The sequence below is a fragment of the Oreochromis niloticus genome, linkage group LG20 (genome assembly GCF_001858045.2).
Source record: "Oreochromis niloticus isolate F11D_XX linkage group LG20, O_niloticus_UMD_NMBU, whole genome shotgun sequence".
NCBI lineage: Eukaryota > Metazoa > Chordata > Actinopteri > Cichliformes > Cichlidae > Oreochromis > Oreochromis niloticus.
This window is the reverse complement of record NC_031984.2, coordinates 10,822,826-10,841,804: the sequence shown is the minus strand read 5'-3', so window position 1 is coordinate 10,841,804 and position 18,979 is coordinate 10,822,826. Positions and strand designations below refer to the sequence as shown.

At 39.0% G+C, this 18,979-nt stretch overlaps 1 protein-coding gene across 1 annotated transcript; it reads right to left on the bottom strand.

Annotated features, from left to right (window-relative positions):
• Window positions 1–1,392: 1,392 nt before the first annotated feature.
• Window positions 1,393–7,722, bottom strand: LOC102080478 (fez family zinc finger protein 1). Its single transcript, XM_005448521.4, has 4 exons — window positions 7,256–7,722; window positions 7,033–7,126; window positions 5,079–5,250; window positions 1,393–4,861 (listed from the first exon to the last, which is right to left on the bottom strand). The coding sequence occupies exons 1-4, from the start codon at window positions 7,437–7,439 to the stop codon at window positions 3,806–3,808; spliced, it is 1,506 nt and encodes a 501-aa protein (XP_005448578.1). The 5' UTR covers window positions 7,440–7,722; the 3' UTR covers window positions 1,393–3,805.
• Between the last annotated feature and the right edge of the window lie 11,257 nt (window positions 7,723–18,979).

Below are 18,979 nucleotides of genomic sequence, written 5' to 3'. Positions count from 1 at the left end.
AAACTTAAAGACAGTGGTTAGTTTGATCACCGATGCGCAACCTTTATTCAATATGAAATATAAAGCTGATGATGATTTAAAGACTAAAAACAAACAGTGTTCATGCGTATTTACGCATATGCTGTGCGTCTTGTGCCACAATTTCAGTGTAAGTTTATGCTTAATATTTGTTTCACTTTCTATTTAGTCATCCATAATACTGGGTTTAAAAGAAGAACATGATAAACAAAAAGGCCATTTGCCTGTTGTGTTTCTTCATGTAATGGGGATTAATGGATTTTGCTTTTAAATAATTAATCACAAAAGTCCCTTGCATCCACTTTTATACGATATTTTCCTGGGTCTTAACTTCCCTTTAATTTTATTTTCTTTGATTTGTGGCCATAACGCCTGGCAATCTGTTTAAAGTATTCTACTTTTACTTGTCAAAGCAATTTGTAAATTGTGCTTTCAAAAGATGATAAATAAATCAAATGTTTTGTTGTTGTTTACTGTTATTAAGATTGATGGGTTTTCTGCTTCCTAATAATGCAAACTGCTAATGCAAAAACATAAAACAAAACTTATAAATTAAGGTATGAAAAACAAAATAGCTAAATAGGGGGAAAAAACACACAGAAGAGGTCAATTAAATACAAAATTAGATAACATACTAATAGACACTACTAAAGAGAATTTTTAATTTTTTTTCACTGGTTTACTTGTCAATGTATAAACATTTTTTTTAATATAAAGTAGGGTTTTTCATCTTTAAAAAAATTTAACACTTTGTCAGTCACATCGGATCCAGCTTTCTCCGGAACAGTCGAATCAAGTCTGCATTTTCACATTATGATTAATTATTAAAATATTTGTCACGGCTCAATTGCAGACAGTGCAAAAACATTCACCAGATCAATGCAGCTGAACCTAACGACCCAGAAGTTGATTACATAAAGGCTTTATAACCGCAATGTTAACTGAAAACATCTGTATGGCCAAATAGGACTTTTACTATGTAAACTGTGGTTGGCAGGTTGGATTATAGAGCAATGGGGTCCTTTTTTTACTTCACATCCATGCAGCAGTTAAAGTAAAAATCCTCCTTGGAAAATTCAGCTGCATAGCAAGAAAAGCTCCAAGCAATGAAAACTAGTACACACCTTATTGTTGCTGTACTGCAGGGTTTTTCTGTGCAGTCAGCTCACAGAACAAGCAGGTGGTTTTAATGCAGTGTGACACACTGACAGGAAGACTGTCCAAGAAAGTTAGACAGACATTTTTGGGTCATTTTAACAATCCCTCTAGACCCACCATCAGGACAGACTACTTGGTCTGACAACCTTGAACTTTCCTTCAAAACTGTTACAACTCTGTGAAATCTATGCATTAAGAAAAGTCAAAAAAATATAATACAGTAATTTAATTTTATTACATTATGTAAAGACCATACTTCACTTCATACAGCTTATTTTTTTCTCTTGTTCCTGTGTCCATGTGAGAGCAAGTCTAATGGGCATGCAGTAGACAGCTGCAAATCACCAGCTGACAAACAGCTTTAGCTATTTTAACAGATAATGCTATTCCAAGAATGTTTTATTTGGAAATGTATCAATTGTAAAGAAAATCTTAACAGACAGTAAGGTGAACACAGTGAAATGCAGAATGTTTCAGGTTGTAATGGGTAGAGAACTAGTGTACTGCTTGTTACAGCTATAGCAGGTTAGGTGCTTCTTGGTGTGGGGGAAATGGGTACATGGTAGTTCAATCTTTCCATTTGTCCATGTTTTCTGCCATTTCTACATTTGAGTACATATACATACAGGTCAGCTGAAGGAGAACAAAACAAACAAACAAAAATAAAATAAAACGTAACCTCTCCAAAGTTGTTGTTTTTTACAAATGGGAAATCAAAACTCCATGTTGTGTGCAAACATTGCAAATATCATAGATTGCATATAAAAGATGGTCATAGCTCACAAGTCAGAAAAGCGAAGCCGAAGGTGCCTTAATCCATATAAGAGACCACGAAATGTCAATTAAATTCAGCAACTTGTAGAAACAGCAGGTGACATAACCCCAAACGATGGAACGTGGGCACGTTTGGAGTTAAGCATGGGATCAAAACGTACTGTTAATTGATATAAGATTTTCATGAATACATTAAAAGGATCCACTACACAACTGCAGTGTGGAAGATCCACTAGTGACTAAAAGCCAGCTAAAAAGTGACGTGGGTTGACCATATTGGGTTTTATGCAACCAATATGATCGTGAGGAAAAATGACCCTTTATGACCTATGACTGCAGTAAACATTTTCCCAATTAGTCTTAGTTGCTAGCTACAGCCCCCATTCAAGCCAAAAAAAGCAACAAAAACATGGTGCATCCCTTAGTATCCCTCAGTTTTACCTCTACACACACTTGTGAAGTCCAGTTTCAAAAAGCTAAAATGGCAACAACAAAAAACACAGAGTTTAAAAAAAAAAATGGAGCTTAGCAATCAATGGATGACATCCCTGTGACTATGTACATCTTTTATATACAGTCTCTAAACTACACTTAATTGATTGTAGTTAATGGAGGACTGTTGGTACTGTTAATTCTACTCACAGATGATTTTAGTGTTCACTTTAAAAATTCGACAAACGCTTGATGGAGGCATTTTTAAGCTGGCAGTTGTTTACTCTAACCATAAACGGTATTTATTAGGAAACAAACAGCACTGGTTTCACAGTCAGATCCACTTCTCATATACAGATTAAAAAACAAAAAAAAACAAAAACAAAGAGGACAACTTAAAAAAAAAACGCACAAAATGTAACAAATGGTTGATGTAACTGTAGCTATATCATACATACGTTGTTGATCATATACACTGCATATGATCAACAACATAAAAACCACCTGATATCTGACAAAATGACTGTAATCCCTCAGGGCATGCATACTGGACCCTCTGGATTTGTCCTCTTCGGCATGTGGCCAGGAGCAACAGCTGTCTTCTGCTGTAGTGGCCACTGTGGATCAGCGGTTTTTCTGGATTGAGATCTGAGAGTTTAGAGGTCCTGTCAACACCTTGGACTCTTTGTCATGCTCTTCAAGCCTTTCCATTTGTAGGCGTGTGTTGCGCGTAAAAGTAACACCCACACGAATTCCTGGGAGCTCAAGGTTTGCCAGCAGAACCAACCACTGTAATAGTGCAATCAAGGTTATTCATGGTTTCAAGGTTACGGCTGATCGGTTTATATATGTAATATAAAGCTGCAACCGCTATCTGTTTCCAGTTAGCTGAGGCAGATGTGAAAACCGAATTGTGTGGCAATTGTTATTAGAGAAGCTTGATCATATTATTGATGCCGTTTGTAGCACACGGTGCATTTTTCCACAGACTAAAGTGATTATTACGGCACAAATTGCCAAGTACAGAATACAGCCTGAAGCCCAAATCCCACCTGGTGCGGTTTTACAACACAGGTCAGTTATCTTTACATACATAACAGTATTACTTATCAAACAGTAGTGAAAAAAACAATTGCACCTCATCACTGATTAAGAAGTGAAAGATTTTAACTACAAAACTAAAAAAAAAAATATCAGCATTACAGTAATTACAAATATATCAGTGTGCTAAGAGAGGCAAAAGTAGTGCAAGTACAAGCCAAATACTACAGGCTTAATACTGAACACATCCTTGCTTTTGTTAAAAATGCCTTTTAACTCAAAGAACAGAAACACTAATAGGATAGGAGCACTAATGTTGAACATCTTAAGTAAGGCAAACAGGTCAGGTAAGTAAACAGGTCATTCTAATCCATTATTCAGATCAGAGCACCATCTCCAGGTCATAAGCTATTCTCTCCTTTTTTTCTGGCTGAGTGTGTTCTTCTGGTGAAATTATTGGTGCCTCACTTTGTTCCTTCTTCACCGGATTCTTAACCCTACACTTTTTCGGCTTGCTTAAAATATATTGATAATTTCTTTTAACCTCTAAGAAGGCTGAGGTGAGGTACTGAGGTGAAAAGATCTTCAGTGAAGATGGAAGTTCTGTATTTTGGGTGAAGAAGTCATGGTGAAATGAGGTACCCGGGTTTTCTGAGTGTCTCACTTCTGGATAGAGTCGACGAGGCACAGGACACGGTCTCAGCAACACAGGTGGGGGGATTTCTGGTAATCTACTAAATGTAGCCAAAGGTGGGGGCTTGGATAGAAATCCAGGATTTGGGGGTGTAGGAGCAGCAGTTGGAGCAGAAGTAGACAGTGGAGGTGTAACGGTCCTTGAGCTCTGAGTGTTGCCAGGTATTTCAGTCATCTGGCTTGGTTCCAGTTCATTTTCCGTCTCACTCCTAGAGGAACTGTCCTCAGGCTCAGACTCTGTTTTAAACTCTGTCTGCGGAAGGAATAAAATGTGGTTGTGACGCTGACAGAACAGCGTGCCACACCTGAGGCACTTCCTGCCATCTTTAACATGGAGCAGTTTATGACGCTTCAGTTGGTGAATTGTGGTGAAAGATCGATCACACATGTTGCACGGAAAGAGGGGCTCATCTCTGTGCACAGCATGGTGCTCACTGAAATCTGCCTGACTTATGAAGCTTTTTCCACAATTTTCACAGACAAAGGACCTTTGTTCTTCATGCAGCCGTTTGTGTTTTACCAGCTGTGGTATATCAGTGAAGGTCTGACTGCACAGTTCACACCGATAACCACCTTCTGATGCAACTAAAGGTTTCAGGAGCACAATTGGCCTTCTCTTATCTAGTTTTAGGGTGTCTGGTAGTCCTTTGAAGGATGGTGATGTCTTATTTAAGTTGATTGTTTGAGTCTGGATAATTTGGGTTTCTGCTTCAGTCTCAGACACTTTTGCCACCGTTTCTCCTTCCTGAAAAACATAAATACACAAACAGGGGCAAAAAATGTAAAAAACTAAAGAACTTATCATTATCTTTAGTAGAAGAAAATAAAAATACTTATGACAATCTTGCAACTCATGTCTTACAAAACAACTACAACAAACAAACAAACAAAAAAACGTAGCTATTTTGCATAATGTCCAAGTAGAAAAGAAAGATACAGAAAGAGCAAGTTGTGGCTGCTACCTTTGGCACTGAGGGGGTTGCTGGCGTCTGCATTTCTTCTGAAAGTTCACTTTCAGTTCCCGTCAAAACAGACGGCTCAGGATTCACAGAAGACTCAGCTCGAATTGGAGCTGCATTTTCCTCTCTTCTGCCTCTTGCCTTCCGGCGATGCCTTTTTCTACGACCATAAAACCTTAAAACCACCCACAAACAAACATATGAAGTGATCTATAAAAGTGGGTCTCATATATACAGTACTTGTCAAAGTGTCAAAGAAAATGTGAGTATTAACACCTTGTTTTTGTCATACACTGTAAAGCTGCAAATATTGTCAACAGTTCAGGGTCTGTGACCCGACATGTACACGGAACACATACGAAGAGAGATAACTGTGCAGCTTGTTTACTGAATATTTGTCACCCTTTCTGATTCATTATGAGTTACTGTGCCTTTTCTATTATGCAAACTGATACCAAGGGACGACCTTTGTAACCCTGACCTGGGCTGGCTATAGCTATAGGCCAGAGTGGACCTGAATGTGCTTCTCGCCCACTCAGTGAAAATGAAAAGGGTTTTTTTATGCTTTTGATCAGTCAGAGAAGAAAAATAGAACAGAAAACACCAGTACTGTTTAAAATACCACAAGCTTCAAGACAACCCTCTCTCCTCGCACTGTTCAAACACACAGAGCTCAGAAGCAAAGAGACGTGACAACTATGAACCCAGAGCAGAGCACTGACTACAGCACACACATTAAATATCACACACAGAGTTAATATGTTGTTAATGTTATGTTTATAGTGATGGGCATTATAAAAACCTGTAACATCCTGCCATAAAGGCTTCATTTGTGTACATCTGCAACCCTCTATTAATTGAATGAACAGGTTCTTGTAGGGTTTTATCTGTTATAGTAGCTTTTATTTTTATGATTTCGCTCCACTGGTTAAAAGGAACCTATTATCATTTCCAATGTGATCTTGCATTGCATTTAATCTTGGACTAGAGTAGATTTGCATGATTTAGAATTCGAAACAGTCCTTATTTAGGCCTTGGTGCAGCCCACATGGACATGCCCATTGGGACATCACCCATAGGTTATTGTGCTCCTGTTGGGAAGCCTCAATCTGAGGACCATAATTTATAAAATGAACATCACATTGTATGCATTCACTTGAAACTGATGATGACAATTAAAAGTATGTCCTCACCATGATTATTATAATTCACAAAGGTTCTTTCCATCTAAACTCATCATATGAAAACTTCTCAAATGACCACCACAGATTTTGCTGGGAAAAAAAAAAATTCCAAGGGAAAAATACCATTCTTAAGAAAAATTGTGCAAACTTTTAAATCCCTACTTAAAACTTCGAAAATAAATAAGTAATATTTGAGAAACCAAAAACGGGACAGAAAACAATCACAAATTTTGGATATGAATTAATTTGGATTTGGTACATGGTGTAATACCTGGAGAATATTGCACTTAACTTTAAATTCAAGCTTTAATATCTGTAAAATTATTTTGACTGCTTTAAAGGGCAGTATGTGTCCTACAGATGAGGCGCTATAAATAAGATCAATCCAAGCCTCCAACTCTGCTGTTGGAACCTTCAAGCATCCATCATGTTATATGTTATATTCATTAAGCCATAGATGTTTAGCATAAAATTTTAAGGACCTAGTTAAATTAATTTTATATACTTTTAAAGAGGACACTCAAAACGATGAAGCTGGAAAACTATCAGAAAACACCCTTATCTTAATTAATTTTTAAGTGTTTTTTTTAAACTAATGACAATACAGACCAGAATAAATAAATTAACAAAAAAGTACATTAAAATTAAATTTAAAACATAACAAAAGTTAATTAAAAAATTTAAAAAAAAATAATTAGAGAAACACAAAGCTATCTAACAACTCTGATCCTCACAAATTTTATCCTGACCCAACACTACTTTACATTTCTTACCATTTCACTTTTTTCTTAGGGCTTTGATTTTTTTGGGTGCAGGTAAAAACAGAAGGCACAAAGTCCGGCTTATCACGCTCCATAGATGCTTCTCCTATAAAACAAAAATAAAAATGAAAATATGTAGGAAACTTTGTGCTAAATGCGACAATTTTAATCAACAAACCGCTTGTTTCTGTTACAGTATGTCTACAGTGCTAGCATAGCTCCTATCTTAGCTCACCTGATATGAAATGAGCGCCACAAACGCGATCATTTTCCGTGAGTCTCGCAGTGCTGCCGTTCGCTTCTTGTATTGCTCGCAGCCACAAACGCCTCCGGTGGCCCCGAGACGGTATTTTGTAAAATTTCAATTTTTTGCTGCGGATATACCGCTTTTTACAACCAGACACGCAGCAAACTATCATTTTTGCTTTAAAACTGTTTGGTTTTTGTGGTTAGCACGGGTTACGGAAGTTATGAGAAACAACTAAAGTCAACTTCCGCTGCCAACAGGCGCGCGCAACTCTGTTGAGGACGTCACGGCGGCCGGGCAGTTTGTTTTACGTTAATTTTAGGTAAACATCAGATAACAATCACTACATTTTTCTGTTTTATTCTAATGTTTCGATCCAGCGTCGATTTTGGCAGACTGCTGACTAAAAGGAGAGTTTTACCGAGGCAGGGAGTACACCGCCAGCACGCAGTGAACTGGGGACCCCTGCTGTCCGCACTCAGATCTGTGAGCCTGATTAGCCCGTGACCTGAAATGGTTCCTCGAAATTAAATAAAGTTTAATCGGAAATTAAATTGAAAAAAAGTGACTTTACCCGGTTACTAGAAAATTTCTATAAAAACAGTTCGTCTATAATTTTGAATATATGTGACTCGGTCTTATTTATTATGTTCTACTAATGTAGGATAAAGAAATGTATTTATTATTATTTTATTAATATTATTATTTTAATCTTGGGAGCAAGAGTGAAATTGAAGATGGCAGTGAGAGCTGTTATAATGTGTGGTTTGGAGACTGGGACTCTAATAAAAATACAAGGTTAGGAGGAGTTGAAAACATGATTTTCACTGCGAGTGACCAGAGTGGACAGGATTGGAGATGAGTACATCAGAGGGACAGCTCAGGTTGAGTGGTTTGGAGACAAAGTTGGAGAGGCGAGGCTGAGATGGCTTGGGCATGTGCAGAGGAGCGGCAGTGTATATATTGGACAGAAAAGAGTAAGACCACAGAGAAGATTCGTGGATGTAGTGAAGGAGGCCATGCAGGATGTTAGGGATAAGGTGAGATGGAAGCAGAGGGTTCGCTTTGGTGACCTCTAAAGGAAGAAACCGAAAGAAGTTTTTTTTGTTTGTTTTTTTACCTGGTCATATCTACACTGGAAAAAATATTGGTAACTACCAATGATTTCTATTAAAGTAAAAAAAAAAAATTCACACTAAAAATATATATACATTTTGCTATTTGAATGGTTAAGTGTTATTTTAGATTCAGCTGAGCTGTAAGAACAACACTGCTTTATCCATTAAAAAAAAATTATTCCTTTGTGCTCAGTAGTATTAGGAGGTATAAGGCAGGCATGAGACAAACAGTCTTTCAGGTTTTAACCTGAAATGGTTATCTGCATTAGAATACACATCCCAAAACATGCATAATTTTCACCACCGAAGAGGCAGAGGGTCCTTGATCCTTTAAACAAAGGTTTCGCTAACGTACAATCAAGGACACTTCAAAACATATTTATTTAATTAAGGACTAGCGTTTCCCCGACAGTGCCACGCCTAATGCACTTTCCCGGACACATTTATATTCAGCGATTTCATTCCCATTATCAGTCAGAAGAACAAAATTAATCTCCCCTAAAACTCATTTGACTTGTCCTTGGTTTTGTTTTTAAAAAATGCGTCTCTGTTTTTCCAACTTCCCCTTATTGTTGCCACTTACTGAAAACACAAGTAGGCTCAAGTGTTTTCCTGCCTGTTACTCAGAACAGAGTATGCCGTCTGGCACTATTTTCATCTGCAGATTTTAAGGTATCCGGCTTTGTACTCTGTTTGAATTTCTCTTCTAATGGTAACACCAATGTATACATATTCCTGAGTATTCATCTGCTAAAATAGTGTAAACAAGAAAATAATTGGTGAGCAATTTATTAGGTACATCTGGTCAACTGCTTGTTAATTGAAATATCTAATCATCTAATCACATGGCAGCAACTCAGTGCATTTAGTCATGTAGATATGGTCAAGACGACTTGCTGAAGTTCAAACTGAGCATCAGAGAGAAGAAGACAGGTGATTTGAATGTGGCATGATTATTGGTGCGAAATGAGTCACTCTTAGTATTTTAGAAACTTTCAGAGGCCAGAGGAGAAGAGCCAGACTATTTCAAGGTGATAGGAAGACAACAGTAACTCAGATAACCACTGGTTAAATCCAAGATATGCAGAAGAGCATTTCTGAACGTACAACACATTAAACCTTAAAATAGATGGGCTACAGCAGCAGTTGACCACCTATCAGCCAAGAATAGGAAACTGAGGCTACAATTTTGTACCAGGTCATCAAAACTGGACAGTAGAACATTGGAAAAATGTCGCCTGCGCTGATGAGTCTCAACGTCTGCTGCAAAATTCTGATTTTGGCGTCAAAATATATCATAAAAAACATTAAAGCATGGCTCTAGCCTGCCTTGTATCAACAGTTCAGGCTGGTGGGGGTGTTGTAATGATGTGGGGATATTTTCTTCTGACACTTTGAGCTATTTAGTATTAACTGAGCATCATTTAAATGCCACAGCCTACTGAAGCATCATTACTGGCCGTGTCCATCCTGTTATAAATAATAATAATAATAATAATGATAATAATGATAATAATGTTTATTTGTATGGCACTACTTAAAACCAGTGTTACAAAGTGCTTCCCAGAAACAGATTTTAAAAGAACAAATTACGGGAGACATTATGAAGAAATTACAAATCAATGGCCATAGTGTATCCATCTTCTGATGACTGCTTTTAGCAGAACAAGGCACCATTATCACAAAGCTTAAATAATCTCAACCTGGTTTCTTGAACATGACAGTGAGTTCACTGTACTCAAATCGCCTCCACCATCACAAGCTCTCATTCCAGTAGAGCACCTTGGGGACGTGACAGAACAGAGATTCACATCACAGATGTGCACCCAACAAACTCATCTATGAAGAATGTTTCCAGCATCTTGTTGAATGTGTGGCACTATGAATAATTAAAGTAGTTTTAAAGGTAAAATGGGTCAAACCTGGTGTTAGCAAAGTGTGACTAAGGTGTATTTGCTTTTTAGATACATATACTTTATCTGAATATGAAGATGAAATGATGAAATCAAATGACAAATTAGGAAAAGCATAATTAAATGGGTGATAATTAAATTAATGATGCTTGTTGGGATATAGAATGGTGCCATGTTACTATTGGTAACACCTGTTCTACTAAGAAACGCCTAAATGTCATCTGTGAAATAGTCCTGTGGTGAGTGGAGAAAAATGAAGTGTTAAACGTGCTAGTTTCTTTGCTTTGCTTTGTGATAAAAGATTATGCTTCTTTCAGTATTGAAAAGCCAGTAATGCCCTAAAAGAAGTTCACCTAGGAAAAACTGTCACACTGTTTTCACTGGTGGATTTACAAGTGTGTTTATGGAATAAGGCAGGGCTACAGATAATAAATTGTCTTCTGGTATCAGTGAACCTCCATGACACTTTGGAATAAAAGGATTTGCTCCTGCCACCCGTCTCACTCTCTGGGTGAATATCAGCATTTCACCAATAGATGTCACTGTGGCGTAATGTGGCACACTTGTGTCCTGCCCAGTTTTGGGGAGATTTTAAAATAGCACCAAAACAGCAGCCATGCCCGACATATTTATTAAATATAATTTGAATATATTCCACTATTTCACTTCGTACTCAGTGATGTGTAACTAACATTATAATCAATCCTCCCCAATGTCCTGGCTGAGTCATTCTAAAAGATTTCACTGTGGATTTCAAACCTGAATCTGTTGCTGTGATAAACAGTAAATCTAGGCCGCCTGAGGGCAGTACTATTGTGGATAAAGGCTGCTTCGTATGACAATCAATCTATAAAGCTGCGCCTGAGAGTTAAATCAATATTATTTCACTTCCACTCAAACTTCCACCGAGAGAGAGGGGCGGAGCAGAGTTCCACTGAAGCCAGCGTTTAGTCACTGCTGAACCCGCTTGTACCACAAACAGACAAGAACCAACAGCTAACACATGGAGAGATTTCAGGATTACAGGATTTGCTCATGTTGTTGCCATATATTATAACCTTTTTGTATTATTCAGGCCCAGCATACAAATCCATTGCTTCTCAGGTGTGTTCTTCAATATCTACAAGCTTATGACCTGAAAATAAATAAATTGGCATTCCCACTGTGTCACTTCCCTCCGCCTTTCCCTCAAGGTGACTCCTCCATCTGCACCCTCCCTGGTCTTGCCAATACCTCTCTCTGCAGTAACTGTGGTATAGTAACCAGGATCTGATTCCCCTCTTGTTTTTCTGAGCTGTCACTATCTCACCTGTTTCAATGAATTAAGCACATCAATCATAGCTCTGCAGCGTTGCTCCTGATCTCTGTGTGCGTGTGTGTCTGTGTGTGTGTGTGTGTGTTCGAGGGAAAGGTGTGTACATGGGTCATCAAAGAAGGCTAGTCTAGTCTCTATGAAAGAAATATTTGATTAAAACAACATCTGAATAAATATATAGTTAGCATAGTTCCTGATGACACATACAGTCCTTCCTATTCCATTCATGTTTTCATCTCCACAGCTTGCTGTTTTAGGGTTGAGGTGTGTCTTTGTACTGGCTTCATTTCAACGCACAGCACTCCCATTTTAATTACCCTCTACTTCACCCCTCCTCGGTTTGCTCTAAGTGATTGGAAGGAAGAAGGGGAAGGCAAAATAAAGAGGAGATTGATGCGAATGTTTAAAAATGTAAATAGGAATGGTGGTCTGTCATGGGGAAAGATGGAGGAGAGGGCATCAAATAGAGAGGAGGAAGCTGAATTTGTGGTTCCTTGCATCAATCCAGTGACCAGTTTTCATGCTTTCTTCATGCTTTCCTGACTTAATCACGCTCATAAATTCCACACGCCACGCTTTTGACACTTTGCAGTGAGCGATGGACATGTTGCTACCTGGTGCTGTTGGCACCTTTACACAGCTACTGACAACTCCCTGCGTTTAGCCAACAGTGCAGCAGCCACGGGCTCAGCCACCTTCTCCGGGGGATCTTGTGGCTGCCGCTCCCTCCATCACTCAGTTGTTCAAGGGTTGAGCCACAACAACTCAATTACACATTCATTTCACCCGCACAGTCAAGCAGCCAAGCTCCCCTCCCCCTCGTGCTCCCCATTTCTTCCCTGCTTTGCTCTTTCTCTCTGCCGACGCCCACCATCTCCATCTCTACATGATGTGGCTCAAAATTTCCACCCGTTGCACCTTTAACCCCACCCCACCCCCACCCCTCTCATTTTTACCCCTCTTTCACGGTTTGCTTCACATCAGCAGAGAAATACACATAGGACTGAAGCAGGACTGCAGACAGATTGTGGGGTTTGGAGGCCAAAAGAATAAAAATGAAAGGCGAGGCGCTTGGAGAAAAACAGCATGAAATAGTGTGAAATGTGAGGGGAGGACAGAGTAAGAGTGGAGTGGGAGGAAGGTAAGGTTTTCTGGAGGGAAAACAGGGGGTGAGTGGAGAGACTGGCTAATGATATATTGATTTGGCTGGGCCTGGGGCAAATATGTAGGAGTATGTGGGAGGAGAAGAAGAGTCACAGCTTGCAGATGTCTTAAAACACCTGAGTGGGATACGCTTTGTTTATTGCATGCTTATACTGAGGGGAACAGAAGCGCAGTTTGTAAACATCTTTAGGCATCTCGTTAAGGCAGAAAACACAGTTTATACATATAGCGCTTGCACCTAACGAGAAATTTTAAGTACATTTTAAATGGGTAATATCTCAGGAATAACGGAAGCATAGATGTCAGCAAGATCTCTGAGCTGGAACAGAATGGTATCCTCTGGCTATAAAGGCAAGCACTTAGATGGTGGACTGTCACTGGGGATCGTATTAGGTGAGATCCCCAAGAGTGGGGGGACTAAGTGGAGGGATGAAGGTGAAATTAATGGCTTTTTCTACATCTTCCTGTCATCAATTTGGTGTCCATGTGCCTGTGCACTCATGCCCCTTTGGCCAAAGCAGAAGACAGATGCTGATATTGATTATTAAATATAAATACATCTCTTCTAGATGGATGGCTCACTCTTTATTGATTATAGGAGTCAATTGAGAGATTATGATAATAAGAAACATGCTCTGGGAAGAGTCTCACTGTTGGAACGGCCACACAGACAGCAGTGGGTGTAAAATTTAAGAGATAATACATTAATTTAGGAAATTCATTGCCACACTGGCACTTTGTTAATTTGATTTCTTACCTGGCTGCTGCGACAGTTCCTCCCTGTTGTTCTTATGTGATACCAGATTCCTGCTCCCGCTGTTGCATGTGAAATTATCTGCAATACTGGCTGAGACAGTGGTTGGCATGAGCAGTCATCCGGAGAGAAGAGTTGGAGACTTCATATTGTGTTCTTTGTATTAGCGTTCAAATTAATTAGACCATTCTGAGTAAGCCTTCCCTTCCTCCCTATGGACCACGATAATCACTTTTTTCTTTGGAAAATTCAAGTCGATGTCTACTGCACTTCTTCTTGTCTTTTCCTCGCTTAAATCTCTCAAATCCCCGTTTCTTCACCTACTACTTCAGTGGCTATTTTCTCCACTTCTACAAAACTAACTCTCAAGCTCCCTACACCCTCACTCCACTCCCTCCAGCTCCAAACCCCCTCACCTGTTTCTCCTTTCTTTCATCTCTCTGTTACTGCATGGAACAAGCAGCACTTTGCACCTTAGGAACGTGATCCTGAAGCAGATTATATACACTGTATTCTCAGCTTTACATTAAAATGTTGCAGTCCTTTCCTTTTCTCTTTCCTTCAGCCTTACCTTCCACTTTACTGCCCTCTCCTCCATGCCTAATCAGTCTGTTGTGACATGATAGCAGAGCCTGTGAGAATTGGGAATAGAGGGTATGGAGTAGTGATGAGTGAGGATTTGAGAAAAGGTTGACATTAGGGAATAAGCCCCCGTTACCCTGACTACCACAAAAAGCCATTAATTTGTGTAAGAGGACTTACATGCCCCACATGATTGCCAGCCCCTTGTGATAGACAGATAATTTAATTCCTTATAAAGCCGAACAAGCCTCAAGTGTGTCTGCTTGTCTCCGTCTCGCCCCTCTGCTCTTTCATAAAAAAAATATCCTTTTTATTAGGTTTTATTACATCTCTCTTTTTAGCTGAATCTCTGTTTTAAATGTTTTAGCCTTAAGGGTAAGTCCTCACCAAAAGACTTCCAGTTTTTTGCATTTATTATTTGTTAACCTTGATTTTTGTCAAGAAGTCTCATTTAAATTGAGATCATATTTGCAAGAGAGACCTGAGAACAGATTATTTTATAGTCTTATAGATCACAGTAAAATGAGATGGGTGTAGCTTCCAGGTCTGAAAAGTGATGGCAAAGCTAGCATGCTCTAAACTTGCTTCCTTTCCAAAGGCTGGCAAAGATCAACTTCTTTAGTTGCAGTTGTATAGGAATCTATAAGAAAATGCATCTTCAGCTTCACTGATCATGGACACTGGCTAGTTTCACATCTTTCTGAATACAACAAAATGTTTTAAAACACCAAGAAAGCGAAAGAGACAAGGTTTCACACTGGACTTCACAACCTAATAGGTGATGTCAGTGGTGGTAGTGTCCATCCAGTCTATGAACAAAAACAGTTATGAGGGGATGAGGTGAGGTGTACCCAGGCTTGTTGGTGCTGGCACCACACACACACACGACCAATGGTGAAACCTGAGAGTTGACTACACACATGCTTTCAGAACCGGTATTACATCTGATTACTTCAATTTTACAAACTCATATTATTTGTTTAACAATTTCTCTGTGGCTGTTGCCTCTAAACAGTCACATTTAAACAGTGAAGCCACACATTCATATCTTATGATTTTAATTAACAATTGCAAAATACTTGATCAACCATTTTTTTCATCAGTTGAAGATGACATGAAAAAATATTTTGTTGGAATTAGAATCCCCATAGTGTACATCTGCACCGCAGTTATAACTGTACGAGAATTATCAACTGGCCTAGTTTGGGAGACAAAAGAAGGCACCACCACTACAACATCTGCAAATACAGTCATTAAAACTGAAATGGGAACAACACCATTATCAAACACAGCATAGACCTATGCTTTAAAAGGAAATATCTGACTTAAATTTATTTTGCAGTTTATTCCAGTATCGGCATGCTCTAAATCTGTGTTCCTCAGCTTTTACGGTTAACTTAAACAGCAGTATCATAACTGTTTAATTCAAGCTAAACTCTCTGTTAAATATCTCATCAACTCTGAGGCTTGATAAATAGGAAAACTGGAATACTGGGACTTTCTGGATGTGAGCACCAAATTCTTGAGTAACAATCTGAAAGGTACACATCCCATAGTAAGTCTTTTGTCTTCCTTCCCTCACCCCCAAATGGTCGCGGCAGATGGCCGCCCCTCCTGTTAAAAGGGAGTTTTTCCTTCCCACTGTCATCAAATGCTTGCTCAAAAGGAGTCGTTTGATTGTTGGGGTTTTCTCTCTTTTATTGTAGGGTCTTTACCTTACAATATAAAGTGCCTTGGGGCAACTTGGGGCAAACTGAACTGAACTGAATTAAACAGGTAATGTGAAAAATGGTGACCAGTGACTCAATATTAACATATGGACAGCACGAGGATTCAGAAAATCTCTAGTCAGTTTAAATTTTCAAATTTAACACTAGGCAACTTGGCAAATACTATATTATCCACTAGATTTTCACTGAAGATGATGAATTGCATAGAAACATCAAAGCCTTCTCCCTTTGGAGAAATGAAATTGTAAACAAGGTCTAAAGGTCGAACAGAGATCATCATTAGAGAGAAACCCTGCCTTGAGGTGTAGCTGATATCGACATAAACATGGACATAGTAAGGTGGTATCCTAGGTGTAGCTCCTTAAAATCTTGGATGAGTTCAAATCACAGGAACCTCAACCTCAACCTCAGAGTCAAGGTCAGAGGTCAAGTCTTCTGAAAATCTTGTGAATATGATAACTCAAGAAGGAAGTCACCTAGGATTTTCAAATTCATACCACAGGTGCAGCAACAAAAAATCTTGCACGAGTTTGAATCTCAGTGACCTCGACCTCAAGGTCAGAGGTCAACTTTTCTGAAAATCACCTAGGATTTTTAAATTCATACCATCTACTGGGAGTCTGAGGAGTAGCATTGGCAGCTGCCAGTATTTTTTTTAAGTATGCAGTCTGTGATTGAGAATATCATCCACAACAACAAAAAACAAAAGCAAACGCATATGATGAATAACTGTTTGTGCAGCTTTGCGCTCTTGTTTATTTTCTTGACATACCTGAGTTTGAGGGGCAGCCAGGGTTGTTTTCTTTTGCTTTTCAATATAGCTTTCTCAGTGCACCTCCAGTCCTAACATATTTGTTTGGCAATTGAAAAGTTGCTGGTTTGATTCCAGTCATAAACACAAATCCCCTTTAAGATTGCGTATCAGGAAGGGCATCCAGCGTAAAACTCAAATCAAAACATGCAGAGCTGAAAGCTTCTGGTATATATGGCTTTCTCTGTGTTTCTGAAGACCAAAGTTTCGTTCACTCAAATAAGATTAGACACAGAGCCTCTTCTTTCATTTTCCCTTTCCATCATTCTTTCATTTCTCTGTCTCCTCGCAGTCTATCTAAGCCCCCATCTCATGCCATCGCAATGCTTCTTTGTGGCACCTGGCCCTCACTGCTTCCTCTGTGAAATAGCTTTCACACTCAGTGACTTCTGTGGAATGTGAATGAAGCTGCTGCAAGGGTCATTTTTTACTACCTACCAATCATAGTCCTCGCTATGATGTGACAGTTGAGTCATAAACACATACGCTTGTGCACACACACACACACACACACACACACACATATATATATATCTTATACATATTATATATATATGTGCAAAAACCCAAACAAAAGACCCTTAAAATGTGGTTCCTTTGCAGCTTATTGTGTATTGGTGCTGTGCTCCTCAGAGCAGTAAATAAATAATGAGAACACGGTTAAAATTCTGCCAGTATTCCATTGCTCTGCTGCCTTTTGCCTCACGATAAAGAAAAGGAAGGCCTCAGTGGAAATGCAATTTCTCTTTTTTCTTTCATTTTTACATATTTCTGTTCCCCACTTCTTTAATCTCCCTGCGATTATTCCCTTTTCCCTACTCTTTTATGTCTTGTTCTCCCTTAAAAAAAACTTCTCTGCTTCGTCTGAAATTCACCGCTGTTGTTACCTTGCTATTCCTGAGTGTTTGCCATTAACATTTTTGCAAAACAAAAGCTTCCAATTCATCTCTCTTGTTCATTTTAGCAATGCGAAATGTGCCAGAAAAACAAAAAAAGAGAAAAAAGTGAAGCACTTCACATTAGAGAATAATTTGCATCTCCTTTCTTTTAAATTTCTCCAAAGGTACTCATTATTTTGAAATACTTTTAGCAGTATATTCTTTTCCTTTCTTTTAAACCAGTAATTGTCATTATCTTGTTTTACCGCACCTACATTTAAGAACCAAGTTGTTTTATGTATTGAAATGACAACTTAAAAGGAAAAGAATTACATGCTAAATGCTGATAAATTACGCCAACATAAAGGACTACCAAAAGGATTTAAATGCTTTTTAGCTTTTCCATTTAAAAATGCCCTTTTTAAAAAAATGCCAGGACAAAGGTGAAGTTGGGTGGAGATAGAAAAGGGCGGCAACCTGCGGGCTACGTCCCCTTTGTTCAGGTGGGAATGAAAGAAGCAGTGGTGGGTAATGTGAAATGACAACCACTGGTATTTAAGCTGGAGACGGATCATAATGCGAGCCAGATCTGTCTGTTTAAATGCGATGCTCTCTACTTTTCTCTTCCTTGTGGAACGGACAGTTGATATTTCAGAGAATAATAAGATAACACTCTGACATTTTATATTGAGATGAAGATCTAAAGCGGACAAATTGGGGCTGAATGATGCACATGAGTGCAACAGATAACAAGACGACGAGATCGGTGTGTGCGTGTTTTCTGTGAGTACTGCTAAGTGTGTGGGGTGCATTCGGTATTACTGGCTATGCAGCAAAATACATGTAAGCCTGTTGAACCAGACACAGCCACCATGAAATCCTGTTTCAGACTGGCTTACAGCGAATAACACACACAAAGGGGAGGCTGAATGTGTGTGAGAGAGACACAAAGAGGGAGAGAGAAAGCAGCAGATAAAAACAAACTAAGTGGCACAGGACTAGATGTTGACAAAAGGGTGGTCTTAATTAAACGGCAGTTAATAAAGGTCTACGTGTGATGTATTAGAGAGGATTCACACATATAAAGATGGAAAAACTGAAAAGTGGCAGGCAGAAAATTAAAAGTATCCTTATGTAAAGGTTAATCTGAGTATGGCAGCATGTCATTCTTGTCCCATGGAGTGTCTCACTTCTCCAGCCTTGTGGTACTTGGCATTGGCGCTGCAGCAAAGGTGCCACTAAAGCCTTTCTAAATAGAAAATAAGTGGTGTTCTGAGTGTGAGCACAGAGCTCCACAGGGAAAACTAGGGAGAAGGAATTGTACCCACAAATATCTCCCAGCCTGTGCAGATACTTAAAATGAAACATCTCCATATGCCTCCGCCTCACCCTCCCCTCAGCAGGTCATTTTGATTACTGCAGAAACCCCTTGTTTCCACCCCTTCTC